The following is a 16,021-nucleotide window of genomic DNA, read 5'->3' as shown; positions in this document are numbered from 1 at the left end:
GGTGTGTGTGGCTGGTGTGTGTGTGTGTGTGTGTAATCATTCTCACCTGTCTTGCGGTGCTGATACAATCCCCTGTGTGGAGGCTAATGGATGCAACCCAGTGATACCCTGTTCTAGTAGTAGACCTCACCTTGTCATCTCACATACAAGCACGCGCACACACACACACACACACACACACACACACAACCCTGGATAATGAACACATCTCTCATAGGGAACTTAGTAGGGTCCAACACCCAGTTTCTCTCTGTTTCTCTTATTCTCCCCCCCCCCCCCCCAGTAACCATTCTGCTAGAATGGTTACTTACATCACCTCACTCTCCGCTTTTCTTTTTGTCGTGTCCAACATTTGCTTTTTCTATTTTCAATGTTTTAGGTTCTCTTCCCCCTCAGGGCCTACATGCGGAATTCATTTTCATATTCCCTTTCCATATTTCCCTTTCTCCTGAAATCCGCCTCGACTGCCTTCCCTCCTCCCCTTTACCTCCCTTACCTCCCTCCGCCCTCGTCCTCCTCCTCTTCATCCCCTCATCTCTACCTTACAGCTGTTGTTTTGGATTAGTCAAATAGCTCCTGTCAGATCCAGTGATCCCTCTCCTTTGCCACCCACAGAGCTGGGCTGCACACACACATTAACACACACCGTTTTCTCTCTCCCTCCCTCTCTCTCTCTCTCTCTCTGTCATGCACACACACACACACACACACACACACACACACACACACACACACACACGTGCACACCAACTAAATTGACGTCTGTGACAGGTGCGTGTCAAGGTGCCTCCGTGGGCTGGGCCGTGTGGTTGCCACGGTTTCAGAGGGCTCGACAGGCTTTCTTTCCTTTCAGGTCCAGGAAAGCGCGACGGCGCTGGCGTGCCGCTCACACCTCTCAGCAAAAGGGTTTGTTGTTCTAAACCGGACAAGGAACGTCATAAATTCCCGACGTTTTAGTTCCCTGGAATTCACCTCACCTTTCAACTGCTCCTCTCCTCTTCTTGTGTCTCAGGGAGTCTTTTCAGAACCAACTTTATTATTTTTTCTCCTCCTGGTCTTTTTTTTTTTTCTTCTTTTTCAGGGGAATTTTGACAGCTGCAGGTCTGGTCATCCATGCTGGGACAGACAGACTGACAGTGAAAATAGTTTTGACACGATGATGGCAAGAGTAATAGTGTTATTTCAGTCATTTGGAGAAAGGGAGTTACTGTGTGCGTGCGTGTGTGTGTGTGTGTGTGTGTGTGTGTGTGTGAGAGAGAGAGAGCTACAGAGAGAGAGGGAGAGAGAGAGAGAGAGAGAGAGAGAGAGAGAGAGAGAGAGAGAGAGTCCAGTTGCACAAGCACAAGCACAAGCAAAGATATGCATAGGAGCAGAATTGGGTGAGGTGCTCCATAATTATTTCATAGAGACATGTTCAATCAATGATGTTGTTACAGTGATTAGGGAAATAGGTTGCTTTCAGTTTTCAATTTCAGTGTTACTGTATAGGGGCGGGGTGCAAAGATAACAAAATCATATTATTGAGAACTATTCAGTGTTAGGAATGAGTAGCAAAAATCTGTGTTTGTGTGTGAATATGTGTGTGTGTGTGTGTGTGCGTGTGTGTGTGTGTGTGTGTGCGTGTGTGTATGTATTCTGTGCACACACTGTACTTTCATTTGACATATAAATGTTATATTGTCATAAGGAGTTGACAACTACCATGCCTAATATTTGCTATTACATGTGTTGGTTGAGACTAAGCATGCAGCAGCAGTTAAATAAAATGTATAATTAAACCTGGGTCGTTTCCCAATCGGATGTTGCCCCAGTTTGATCCCCAGTGTGACAAATCCTTGAGCTACTGAAGATACTTACCTCCCAACACTCAACAGGGCAAAAACAGAATTTACCATTTGGTGGATGAACAAAGAATATAATTTTTTTTTTTAAAAAGTCATTAAAACCTGCAACACAGACACAATTCATTTAACTGCTACTGTCTGCTTGGTCTCAACCCACTCATATAAACATAAATATCAGGCATGGTAGCTGTCAACTCCTTATGACAATATAAATAAGGTATCAATCACACATGTGCACACACACATACACAAACATACACACACACACACACACACTGATGTGGTGGCTTTAATCAGTTAAATAGCTCTGTACTAATGAAAAGTATAGAGTCTTTCCAGTTAGCAGACACTATTATAAAGCCATCAGACTGCCATCTGACACACGCAGCCTGATAGAGTGTGTGTGTGTGTGTGTGTGTGTGTGTGTGTGTGTGTGTGTGTGCAAATTCTACATTCTATTCTTATGCAGCCTTGCTTGGGCTGAATTCACATACTGTAGGTAAGACCTCTTCTTTACATACTAAAAGATAACTGACTATACACATTGAAGGGCTATGTCTTTACGCTGTATATTATTTAAAACCCCATCCCCACCCCCAACTCCATCCTCCTAATCACATCAGATTCAAACAGCATGGGTATTACTTATGGCTGGTTGAAGGTCTTATCAGTAAAGATCTGAATTTACAGCAATAACAAATTGTCGCCTCCTCTCTTTCCTCTTCCTCCTTCCTCCTCAGCCTCGTCTTTCCATCCTGGTGTTTTCTCTCCATCAACCTCCTCTGCCCTCCGTTCCCTTCCAGCTAAGGACGAGACCAGACCTCCTCCTCCACTCGGGGGCTTCCTCTCCTAGACAATGGCAGGGCAAAGGAGCTGTGTGTGCAGTGATGACGAGCAGTGGTATGTGTGTGTGTATTATATGTGTATATTAGTGGGTGTATGTTTATTTGTGTATGAGTATGTATCTGTGTGCATGTGTGTGTGCATGTGTAAGTGCATGTCTACCTCTCCATGCGCGTGTGTGTGTGTTTGTGTGTGTGTGAACATGTAGATTTATGGTGCAGGAAACAGTGGCTGTGTCACCTTAAAACAATAGAAGATTCACAGTGCTACTGCACACACACACACACACACACACACACACACACACACACACACAGAGAGAGACACACACACACACACTTTCTGGCACTCACTTCTCCTGAGACCCCTCTGTTCCTACCACAAGGAACTCCCTTCCTGCTGCAATGCTGGCAGAAACACACACACTTTCATAGACACACACACACACACACACACACACACACACACACACACACACACACACACACACAGAGTGACACGTCCCATGGGCTCACAGGTCATCAGGATAAGGCCTCAACAGCCATGCATCCTCCATTCAAAGGAGAGAGGGGAAAAAAATAAGAAATAAAATACAAGGAAGACAGTAGAGATAAGAAGAAAGAAGGTAGAGCAGGGACAGGATATAGGAAATAAAAGTGAGAAGTATGTGGTGTCTGTATGGACTGTCAGATTGAGGATGAGAGAAATAGAAATGCTGGTGATTGGTGTGTCCCCCTACCTGTATCAGCTAACTGTCCTTCCCTCCCTGGATAAATTATATACAGCTACATGTATTAGACTGCCAAGTACTGCAATATCGTTGCATAGGAAATAACAGATTTTTTTTAGACTGTGGGCAAATTGCAGCTTTCAGTGGTGTCTTGTGTTAGCCTATAGCCTACCCTCAAAAACAGTGCATGTAATTTCCATGAGACAATAGTCTTGAGTGCCAGTGTTCACTTATAGAGGTATAATAAGCTTTCTATCATGTAAGCCCCCCCCCCCATTTCAATGCAAGTGTTAAAGCCCTACTTCAGACAGGGAAAAATGTCACAGTCACAGTCCTTTACCCCTGTGAGTGCAGGCAGTCACCCCGAGATAAAGGTGATATAAAATGCATGAGATTATGGTCGCTTCATTGAGTTTTTTCCCCTGGCTTCCACAATGCAGTAACAGTCAATCACCTGCATAAAACAGCCTAAATATAGGGTTTAAGACTTGTTACACCACTACCCGCATCCATGGCTTGTAATTGAAACTTTTTCATTCTGTTTTTTTTCAAATGCTTTGGCTGCTGAGGGGAGATTGGCAGTTCTGAGTGGCCAGCAGATGAAGCGGCTGGCGCGCTAATGAATAGAACGCTGATTGCAGGATCCCCAAGATGCAAATTACCGTGCCTGCCACCCCTGACGACCGGCAATTACCGGGCCGCCGTGGCGGACGCCTCGTGCATATTCATCGCACCCGCTGGGCATATTGATCAACAACTTACTTCAAGCAAGAAGTGCTGAAATTTATCATGTACCTTAGAGCTAAAAAATAGTCTTTTCTTCTTTTCCTGTTGCCAAAATTAACGCTGTAATATGTAGTCGGACATGCCCTTTAACTACGTGAGGAATGTTAATTTTAATCAGGCCCAGGTATAGGCTCGGTAATTGCTGATATGTTACATTCAAGAAGCAATTCATGCCACAAAAATGTCATTAATTATAAAAATCTTATTTCAAATATTAATTTGCAGTTGCACTTTACCTAATTAACTAATTACTACCCCTGATAATGGCATGCTGGGTTTTAGATTTATGTTTCATCTTCATCTTGACAAAGGTTTCAGTTTTTAAGGATTATTTTTGCGTGGTATTTCTTTATTTGATTGTACAGTGGATAGAATCAGAAAGATGCGGGAGAGAGAGTATAGAATAGAAGAATAGAATAGAATGATCTTTATTGTCATTATACTCAGGTACAATGAAATGTCCATGAGACAATATTAAATGGGATGAAAGTTGTTTACATTAAAAATACATTACATCAGTTGGTCAATCTCATTATCCAGCTCTAGTGTTTATCATTAGTCTTTGTAAATCAGAATTATCTCGTTTAGAATAATAGTTTCTCATTAATGAGTGTTAAAATGATAAGCATTTTCCCTGGTCTTAATACACACTTACACCTACAGACATTATTTCATTATTTCAGCTCAGTATTTAAATGCTGGCGACTACAGTATTCCTGTTTCAGTTTAATTTTGGTCCTTTTTGGCCAGAGAGCATACTATCCTATGGAATCAATACTATCCTATGGAATCATTCCTGAGGCTACACACACCCACACAAACACACACATGTGCACACACACATGCATGCGCACACACACACATATAGACACACACACACACACACACAGACACACACACACATGCACAGCACAGACTTCAGCTCTAAGCAGTGAAAAAGAACATGGAATATGAATATGAAAGGGCTTCTTTCAACAACAACGGAAAAACAAGAGGGCTGCCAGCGGTTAATGGGACCAAATGAAGGAAAGCTGAGTAACATCGGATTTAAGCTCTCTCCCTCAAAACAAACATCCAATGATCACATTAGCGCTGGATCACAGAGATGTATGATTATTGTCTTGTGTTTCCTGGTTTACAGCCTCAACCTTTAAAACAACATTTAAAACAACAAAAACTTCCTTTCTGGAGACCCACATTTTCAAGATGACTTTTCTTTTGTCCCAAACCTTATTTTGGAGGGTTATTGGGTAGCCTAATCAAACAATAAATTATTAACCCGAAAGATTACCAATACCTACAGTACTACAGATACACAGCATCCTTCACATTGAAGAGCCTGGTTAAGGGTTTGGGGATGAATTCTTACTGAGTAATTTGGGAAAACATTTCAATCTCCCTGCTACCTATCTTTGGGTCCCAGCCCAGGCTTTGAAAGATAAGACTCCTGTAAACAAACATTACATAAAGGACTGAATCCCCCCATGAAGAAAATAAAAACAGCATGAGAATATTTCCTTTGTCGAAGAATAATATTGGAGTGTATGGTTCTTCTACAGTCTGTAATTATCTCTTAATTAATTTCAGTCTCTCTCCCCAAATTGAATTTATCAGCGCTTTATTGGACCACTTTCTATTCTTCATTCATTCTTGCACACAAATATCACATGCCAAACACACAGCAGCAGTAACCTAAGTTAGACTTGTGACTGGAGGGTCACCAGTTTGAATCTTAACGCTGACCGGGAACGCCCGGGTTGGGGAAGCTCACGAGAAAAACGCTGAACTTCCTCAACAGCTACTGCCAAGGTGCTCTTGAGCAAGGCAGACAACTCACAGCTGTTACAGTGGAGCTGCTCAGCTGCCAGCAATACAAGGCTGGAGTAGAACAAGGCAGCTCCCAAGGGTGTAATCCTCCCTCCCTCCCTCTGCCACTACTTCCCCAGGCCATGTACAGGATAAGAATGTGTTCTTAGTCAACTCGCCCACTTAAATAAGGGTTAAAACACACATGTTCACTACACACACACACACACGCATACGCACACACAACTCCCCCTTTCAACTTTTCATACACTCACCAGCTACGCATATATAGATCCGTATCTTAAATATTACCAACCCCGGTGATAATAATCTCCACACACATACTGAGTGGTCTGACGTGTTTCCGACACACAAAAGCAACCTGCACTCAAGTCGGGGGGGGGGGGGGGGGGGGAGAGAGATAGTTAAAGCAATAGAAAAGAAAGAGCGAGTGCAGGTGCTGACCTCCAGAGTTGTTCACATATGTTGTTATCTGTCTGTAATTTCTCCACTGCAGATTCTTATCGCTGAATGGTTAGTGTGCTGAAATCTACCCATCGACCAGCGACTTGGAGCCCAAATTACATCAATCAGGGGGTTGGAGCAGAGCGGTGCATTGAGTTGCTAAAACTGGCCCTGTAAAATATAATCGGCATCCTTTCATTACCTTTGATTTAAACTTTTGATGGGGCACTGTGAGAACGATAATACAAAATCAACCGCACATGCAAAAATGAAGGTGCTGGAAACTAAGGTATAACGCTACAAAGAGAAAAATGCTGCACCCTTCTGTCAGATGCAAAAGTATTATTTATTCAGCTAAGCTTTCGGTCAATGGATCTTCATCAGAGTATCAAAATGAGATAGAGGTACAGAAAAAGAGGAACCCAAGTCCAGAAAGTGACATGGCCATGAATCAAACCACAGGTGAAACCATGGACTTTTTTTTTTGTGTGACTTGCTATAGCCTTAGAGACTTTACAATAACACTTCACTCATAAGGTATCAAAGATGTTGTTTGTGGGGTTTTCTCATGAATACACTGTATTGGTGTGAAATCCGTTGTGATCACAAAAAATGAGACTGATACAAACAACGATCTGCTTTAATTTGATCCAGTGTTGGAGCTCTCAGGCTCAATTCAATCTCTTCTGGTTTTGCATTAATACAAGCAATGGTTAGGGGAAGTGATAAAATATTCCACAGAGTGAAGTCATTATCACAAATTAATTGACAATATCCTTTACTGTAAATTGAAAGTACTGGGCCTTAGTAAGTGTTCTGTAGGCTCACAGCGACAATTTTGACCATTTCCCAACTATCTTTTCTAGGATCCTGTCAGGTTAATCAGGGCAGTAATGTTATTGATTGGTGACCAAATACGCCTGAAGTAAGATTATAGCTGTGTCCCATTATTGGTAGTAAGGACAAGAGTGAAGGTGCCCGATGAGAAGTTTTGGGATGGACCCTGTTTGTTTATGGCCTGCCTGCTTGCCTGTGGCTGACTGTCTGTTTGTGTCTGACTCTGTCTGTTTGTCTGTGTCTGACTCTGTCTGTTTGTCTGTCTGACGCTGTCTGTTTGTCTGTGTCTGACTCTGTTTGTCTGTGTCTGACGCTGTCTGTTTGTCTGCCTCTCTGCGTGTCTGTCTGTTTGTTTGTCTGTCTGTCAGCCAGGCAGCACGCATGCAAGCGAGTCCTGCCAGCAACAGGATTATAGCAGGAAGCAATCACTTCAGGAGCGAAGTGACTATTGAGAGGCGTCAGTCTTGTTCATAGACAAAGGAGCAAAGACGTTGCATAGTGTGTTGCTGCAGTCAGATGAAAACTTTGTTTCTCCATAAAGTCCTTTGTCAAGAATTAAGAAAAACTATATCAGACTAACATTAAAGCATTGTGTTTTGAATGTATGTTTTTTCAATAAAACTGTTTCTATGTTGTTGCGGCTGTCTCTCCTGCTTGCGTGTACTAATGCTTGTATGACTTCTTTGCTGCATTTCATCCCATCTCATCCTGTCTGGTCATCAACTTGCTCCCATGTAAACTTCTTTAAAAAATGAAAATCACAGTAGGAGCTTTGATAGTTTTGTCCTTGTCTTTTATGCTGTGCTCTGAGAGGAGCTGTGGTCCAATTACAACAGCTCTAAACATGTATCAACCAAAAATATTTATAATAAAAAAAAAGCATAAATACACAAAATATATCAATTCAAATTCACACCAAAAACTTCACATTTTTTTTATCAGCATGTTGCAACCAAATAAATGATATAATTTTCTGCCTGTGGTTTATTTTGTTGTGAGGCTAAGAAAGTGACAAGCCTGCATGTTTGGATGTTGTCAGTGTTACAATGTGTAAGTACTCTTCTGTATAGGCGTGTGCCTCTGCTGGTCTGATCACATGATCACTAGTGACAGGGGTCATGAGGGGTCAAGTGGGGTCGTGAGTACTATCCTGACATCCTGCCAGTCTAATCACCTATTTATTTATTTAACAACCAAACTCTGATCCATACTGACTGAAAGAGTGAGAGAGTGAGAGAGAGAGAGAGTGAGAAACAGAGTGAAGACAGAGTGAGAGAGAGAAGGTAAGAGAAAGCTTGATTTAGATCTAGATTGATCTAGACTGATATAATGTAAGGATTTGCATTTCATATTTAGTGGTATTTTTGGTACTAAGCATATCTTGTTTGTTTAGTTTACATGTCTTCTGTGTTATGTTAATATTTGTCTTTGCTTGCCCATTTTCCTTTTGCCAGGCAGGCTAACTAATGGTTGAAAATATAGACGAGTCAATTTAGACAATGAGTAGGGATAACAAGGTCAGTTATTGCAGAAAATCAATTACCTGCAGTATTACCCGGCCTGTAGCAGGACCATAGTAGTAAAGCTTGTTGCTGCCCTCTTCTGGGAAGTACTAGCACCTCACTGGCAGTGATGTGGACTTTGCGTCATAGCTTGTATTTACCAGCCTTAGCCACAAAGTGGTGATAGATTACAGGAATAACATTAGAGATCACTGACTGGTGAGTGATGTGTGGCCAAATAGGCATACACATTATGGGCACGGGTAACATTTTTAACCAATGTAGATGGGAAATATTTGCAATAATTACATTAAACAGTCATTTTTATCATACTATTGTCCCTTCCAGTCCCTGGGAGGGACTCCCACTATACCTGACAATAACTTTACCCCTTTTCCATCCTTGGTGAAGCCAATACTGGGCAAGCCAAGGCAAGGCAAACTTTATTTATATAGCACATTTCATACACAAGGCAAATGCAATGTGCTTCATATAAAACACAAAAAATATATATGTCAGTTGAAATGACATTATCAACTGATAAAATTATACATTAAAAAGAAAGACAGAAAGAAAGAAAGAAAGAAAAAAGAAAAAAAGAATGATAAAATAGGCAAGTATAATAAACATAAATAAAATAAATAAATAATAATAAAATCAATACTAATACAATAATACAATAGTATTTCCGTCTAAGATGCAAACAACTAGAGTGTAGCAATGACTCAATGCATCAATGATTTTGGATTAAACGTGTCAAGTTCTCATAGGCTAATATAGCTATTCTCTTCTTACAAATACAAAGAGATACAAACTGGGAACAAGATGCAAAGTGTTTGGTGATGTAATGCAAATAAATGGCGGTACTTTCATCTTATTTCTAGTCTGAGTTTGAATATGAATATATGTGGGATACACACACTTCATTCATACATTTTTCATAACACACATCCCTCTATGTTTCAGTAAGACCAGTATTTGCATGGGCAAATGGTCAAAGAATTATAATTAGAATGCAAATTAGCAGGACTTTTGAAGATACTCACTCATCCTCCTTCCTCTGGAAGAATATGCATGTGCACGAGCGTGTGTAATAGCTTGTGTGTTTGTGATTACACACACACACACACACACACACACACACACACACACACACACACACACACACACACACACACACACTGTGAGTATGTTAATGTGTATAGGAGAGTGTGTGTATTTATGTACAGGTAATAAAAGACAGTAAATATTGACTACAACGACTTCCTTTGATATTTTCACAAGCTTATTTGATATGCTAATGGTGTTCTATTCTGCACACACACGCACACGCACACACACACACACACACACACACACACACGCCCTCCAGGCAGTCACAGCCTGCAGCATTTGTTTTCTTCAAAGTCACACTCCCATGAAGATGCAAAGATAGCCTAATCACCTTCTTGATTTACTGTATTTCTTTTTGTCTCTGTGAAGATTTAAATGTGGTTTTATCCATTGACTCTTCATACTGGAATGTTTCCGAGGTCGACTTATCTAAGCCCCCTGGCCAGACCCTGACACAGACTGTTTCAGAGTATTTCAGAGTGTGCAACCACAACATACCACAACATATTCTTGTCCTAAAATAAACCATAAACCAACCGGAGTAAAACAAGCAGGGGATATTCTGTTTATCCTGACGTTTTGTCTGGACTGTGCATCTGCAGCCCACATCATGTTTGTTTCACAGTGAGTTCAGTGAAGTTGTTGAATATTTTATCACCGACAGGCAGAAGGAGCCTCAGGTTACATTGAGATAACTGCAGGACAGGAGGACTCCGGTGTCTGTAGGCAGGGGTCCATCCACTCAGACACAAACAGTGAGGTGACGGTTATGTCAGTAAGAAATGTCAAAGCAATGGTAATGAGAGGGGATTCTTTATTGTGATTATGACAGTGATGCTCCTAAATGTCTGCTCCTGTTTTACCTAAATTTATATGTATTTTAATCGTCTATGTCCTCTGCATGTGTGCATGTGTATGTATGTATGCATATATGTATATATGTATGCATGTATGTATGTATGTTTTTATGTATTATGATGTATATGTTCATATCTTATTTTATTATACATATATTGCTCTTGGCCTTGTGAAGCACATTGTGTTGCTTTTTGTATGAAATGTGCTACACAAATAAAATTTGACTTGACTTTGACTTGACTAAGTAGAAAGCACAGTTGAGGCCTGTCAGCATCACTGAATTGCAGTACAGAATGCCCTTGAGGCTTTTTTATACAAAAGTACACTGTTTGTGTCCTGTTCAAATTATTGTACATACAACAGAACAAAGGGGAGAAAGGAATAAAGATTGTTAACTAGTTTCCCTGCACACCACAAAACTTAGCAGAACAATGAATTCAAGCTGCTTTAGGGGATTTATCAGTACACAACTGGAACATGGCTTTTGATTTATCTGATTGTTTGCCTAAATAAACTATGATAAAATCTGATACTTATATTGTATGTAGTTCCAGAATATCCAGATATTTCCAATACCATTAATTTGTAAATATTACAATTATTTGTTTTATCATACTTTAGTATAAAACTACAAACACACCTGCCAATAAAAAAGGTACAAAGTGAATATCAGTATTGTATATCAATAGTACACAAGTCAAGTTAAAATGTAAATGCAAATCAACTACTTCTACTCTTCTCTACTGCTTCATTTCAAGACCCTGTGCCTGTCTACTCCAGGACCTGCAGGTGCAACAAAGCACACGCCCCTTTTCAGAGTTGGCTCCTCCCTCTTCCTACACACCTGCATATAACCACACCTGTAGCATCAACAGAACAGAGCGTTCTGCATTCCTCTGGATCCCACTTTGCCTCTGTCTGAAGAGAAACTAATTCAGGTAGGTAAGCTGTTTTTCTAATAATCATTCTCTTTTTTTGTTTTAGCAAGCAGACCTCTCAAAATGGCTGACCTAAATATTTTTCTCTTATCCTATTTTATTCTTTTACCAGAATAATTGGGATCATGAAACCTAAAGCAGTGAATCTAAATCAAAAGTATAATGTCATCAATAGCTTTAATCAATTCTATCAGCTAGGGATTCTTATTTTCCTTCTGACTTTAGCTCATGTGAAAGTGCAATCGAAATTTTGAACTTTCCAACGCAACTTTTTGTCAGCTAATAGTGCGATGCTCTTGCAAAATGAAATGAAAACCCATTTCCTGCTGAACAATGTCGCTCCTTGTGTCATTGGAATTCAATCTAAATATTTTCCCGATCATTTTCCCAAGCTCTATCTCTCATCTGAACAAGGACTGTCTGTCTCCTGCTGGGTCCTTTGTAGTGTTGTGGGAACGGTGTTGCAAGGATCAAGTGACAGGGAGACAGAGAGGTTCCCTTGACCGCTAATCTCCCACTGAAACCCTGCTGAGACACACATACACACAAAAGCATGCAAGTGTGCACTCACACACACACACACACACACACACACACACACACACATACACTTGTACACAAAGATACCCTGTCTTGTATGTTTCCTACCCAAACACCAGCAAGTCTCACGATTAAGAATCTATTTAAAGTCCCAAACGTAAACTGAAATGGTAGCCATGTAATTTGAACACCTGCTAATCTAAAGTAGTCCCAGATAGTATCTATATGAGGTTAAACAAAGGAAGAAAACAAATAAAGGGCTCTAATATTTCTACAAAGTAACAGCACTGAAAAATGTGCTTTGGATGTGAACTGAATATAAGGGAAAACATATCATTTTAATTTTAGATTTAGATTGCTTTATTACCACTACTTCACATGGACCAAAATCTGGGTTAGTATTCCTAAATATAAGTTATCCAGAAATACTGGTTTTCACAGTCCTTTACAGATAGTTCAAAAAGGCTACAATTTATAAGGGTTAACTTTACTAGTATATATATCTGATATATATATATATATATCTTTAAGGATGGCACTATTATTTGGAGTCACAGAGCCACTTGTCATCTCCTCTGTTTGTTCCTGTTTTTATGAATCCTCTATTAGTCTCTTCTCGAATATGAAATGCATCTCATTATCATAGTAATAGAATGTATGAGGACGTCCTCAGCCCTAGTGAGAGTCTCTTGTTTGACCCAGGGTTGAGCTGCAGTCATTTACATTTTGATTGTATGCTGGGTTGAGCTGAAGTTGTGTTTGAACAGACTGGAGTGTCTGTGACCATAAAGTCAGTCATCCATTCGAGTTATCTCTTAAAGGCAGATGGTTAGTTTGAGTAGCCACTAGCCAGTGGTGTACTCATTTAAAGACTCATTTCATGATTTTCAGTGGGTGTTTTTTTTCTCTTGAATATTAGACCCTGCATACTTGTATTTCCATTACAGTCTGACCATATGCTAGAACAGAATACATTTGTTTTAAAGGCCTCAAAAGAGCAAAGCAAGTACTGTAACACGGCCAGGTCTCGCTTAGCTTTAGTTTATTGCAATAGTTCAAACGGCCTTCCTTTCCTTTTGAGGTTATGTATTCTGCTCAGGACATCTGTAATTTGAGCATTTTATACATCCACTTTCTCTCCAGAGGAGTGGGCCTCTGTAAGCTGTTAGCTGCTTTCTGATCCTATTGTACATGTAATATTGTAGATTTAACATCTCTGATCTTGCTGTCTGTGTCTCTGTCTCTCTCTCTCTCATCTTCAACCTGTCTTCACAAGTTCACCAACACATCATAAATGTGAACACTATCTAATTCTGGCTTTTCTTCCATTGCTCCCTGTTTCTTCTGCCTTCACAGCCACCCATCATGACTTCCAGTTTGTCGATGAGGAATTACTCTATGGGCCGCCAGCCGTCCTTCTCCAGCCTTTCTCTGCGGGACAGCGGCCGCTCCCGCTCCCGTGCCTCCGTCTCGTTCGCCGCGGCCAGCCCACTGACCCGTGCCGCCTCTGTCAGCCAGGACCTGAACGGGCCAGCAAGCCTCCAGCTTAATGGACTGCATGGCAACAGCACCAACGAGAAGGAAGCCATGCAGGGTCTCAACAACCGTCTGGCCACCTACCTGGACAAGGTCTGATACATAATACTGTACTGCTGTTAATCTAAGGGTCAGCTGCCAAATGGGCGATGACTCCGTCTCTGTTGGGCCTCCAAAAAGCAGCAATATCATTAGCAGCATGCTGAAGGACTTAAGAAATGATATATCATGGGAGGGTTTAATTCAGGAGAGGCTGATCATTTACCACATTAAAATACCTGGAAGGAATGTAATCCCTAGCCGATAACCAAGGCTTTCTCCAAAAAACATGAGCATGGTTTTAAACGAAAAATTTTAAACTAAGCACAAGCATGCTGGAGCCCATCAAGGTTTCAAATTGCCACGATCTGATTTAAACTCACTTATGCTCTATCTTCAGATATGCACAGATTTAGAAAACTATCTATTTATTTGCCCAGGTGCGTACGCTGGAGCGCTCCAACGCAGACCTGGAAATGAAGATCAAGCAGCTGATGCTGGACCGCATTCCCAAAGGTCATGATCTTGATTCCATGATGGCCCAAGCTCACGCTGTGGAGCAAGAGGTAGGCACAGACAGGAGACAGATGAACACATACAGGACACTCGACTATATTTAAATGTATTTAGCCAGATTGCCGGTTCCAAGTTTTAAGTCCAAGGTTATGAAGACACTGGTTAGTTTACATAGACAAAACATTCATGCAAATGTCTACATGTGCCGTGTCTCTTAGCCGGAGCTGCATCAGTAGATACATCAGTTGCAGGCTTTGACCTACACTTAGGTTGACCTGTACCAAAAATACTCTAGACTCTAAGTTAATGATTAGTTTACCCATTTATCCCAAACGGAAACAGTTAGAGTTGAATGGAGCTGGAATGTGTTACCTTATTAAACAAAGATTCACTTTATGTTTCCTTTTCATGTGTCTTTGGTAACCATTAGTGTTTTCCCTCTCTCCTTTATTTCTACATGCAATAAGATCATGTGCACATAAAACATTTCAAAGCATGAAATTAAATGGACTTGGGTGTGATGTAAATAAATACTACAGTGTGTGAAGATGTCTGACTATTATACAGTATGATGATATGTATTATGATGCTGTAACCTCTGTTAATGTTGTCTGTTAGGTGAGGAAGAGGACCTTGGAAAACGCTCGTCTCATGTTAGAGATTGACAATGCTAAGCTGGCTGCTGATGATTTCAGAATCAAGTGAGTGATTGATCAATTGGAATTTTAATAAATTGTCCCACTGTGGAAAGATCATGTGATGTGGTCCTACCCTTTTAGAAGAACTGGTTTGTGTTACGCTTGCTTGTTTGCCTTGTTTGTTAAGGCTATTGTCTGCCCTCTTGAGTTAAATCAATGTCTTTGGTTACGTTTTTACTAAATCTAGACTACATCAAAATAAGAATGTGAATCCACTCTGGTTTATAGCACATTTATAACACCTGAACAAGCGCTTCACAGCAGCCACTTCACACATCCATGATAACTGGTTCAGTCCTTCTGTCAGCATTCATCAGGATTTCATGTAATACTGTGTACAGCATTTGTAGTATAGCAGTGGAGCAGTGGGTCAATGGAAAATCCTCCTGACAATTAACATGCATTAAAATTTCATGCAAATTCTGATTAGCAATGAAAATTCCTATGACATTGTACACTGTTATAAGCAGCATCCTTGTGCTTTCATCCTCCTCTCCAGTGCATTCATTTGTTTGACCAGCTTGCAAACTAATTTTTACACAGTTTTAGTGGACAAATATTTAGACTAATGAATAGTATACAAGCAGATGACATGTACAGAACTAGGTCAACACTGCTTTTTTCTTCCCTAAAATATGTTTGGTTTCCCTCTATAGTCATATGTGAGCTTTGAAATTCACAAAACACATAACAAACAAAAACTTCATATGCGCCTCTCTATCCAATAAATCCAAAATCATCAATGTAATGTATCTGGAGGGGGTTTCTCTAAGCCTTTTGAGTTACCGTCCACACCCCGAAGGTAGGCTATATGCTACCATGCTTTTCTATGCTATATATATATTACCTTTTCTATACTGCTATACTTTTCAATAATCTATATACTGCCTTTTCCACTGCCTTTTCTATACTATATAAACTGCCTTTTCTAGACTACACTGCCTTTTCTATACCGTATATACTGCCTTTT

The 16,021-nt window shown here is 40.5% G+C and overlaps 1 protein-coding gene across 2 annotated transcripts in view; it reads left to right on the top strand.

The window, feature by feature from the left end:
• Nucleotides 1-11,656: 11,656 nt before the first annotated feature.
• LOC139653324 (keratin, type I cytoskeletal 18) overlaps nucleotides 11,657-16,021 on the top strand; it is an 11,488-nt gene continuing 7,123 nt past the window's right edge. Inside the window, exons 1-4 of one of the 2 annotated variants that reach the window (XM_071530311.1) lie at nucleotides 11,657-11,722; nucleotides 13,619-13,891; nucleotides 14,278-14,403; nucleotides 14,972-15,054. In XM_071530311.1, the coding sequence (XP_071386412.1) occupies nucleotides 13,628-13,891; nucleotides 14,278-14,403; nucleotides 14,972-15,054 (473 nt within the window). In that variant the 5' untranslated portion in view covers nucleotides 11,657-11,722; nucleotides 13,619-13,627. Of the gene's footprint in view, nucleotides 11,727-13,618; nucleotides 13,892-14,277; nucleotides 14,404-14,971; nucleotides 15,055-16,021 lie in introns of both variants that reach the window. The other variant, XM_071530312.1, reaches the window with a different exon arrangement.

The sequence above is a fragment of the Centroberyx affinis genome, unplaced genomic scaffold (genome assembly GCF_046629955.1).
Source record: "Centroberyx affinis isolate AG114_WGS23_722 - 3 ecotype Tasmania unplaced genomic scaffold, CSIRO-AGI_Caff_v1 ptg000131l_1, whole genome shotgun sequence".
Taxonomy (NCBI): Eukaryota; Metazoa; Chordata; class Actinopteri; order Beryciformes; family Berycidae; genus Centroberyx; species Centroberyx affinis.
The sequence above is the reverse complement of the archived record's forward strand: the minus strand, read 5'-3'. Positions and strand labels throughout refer to the sequence as shown.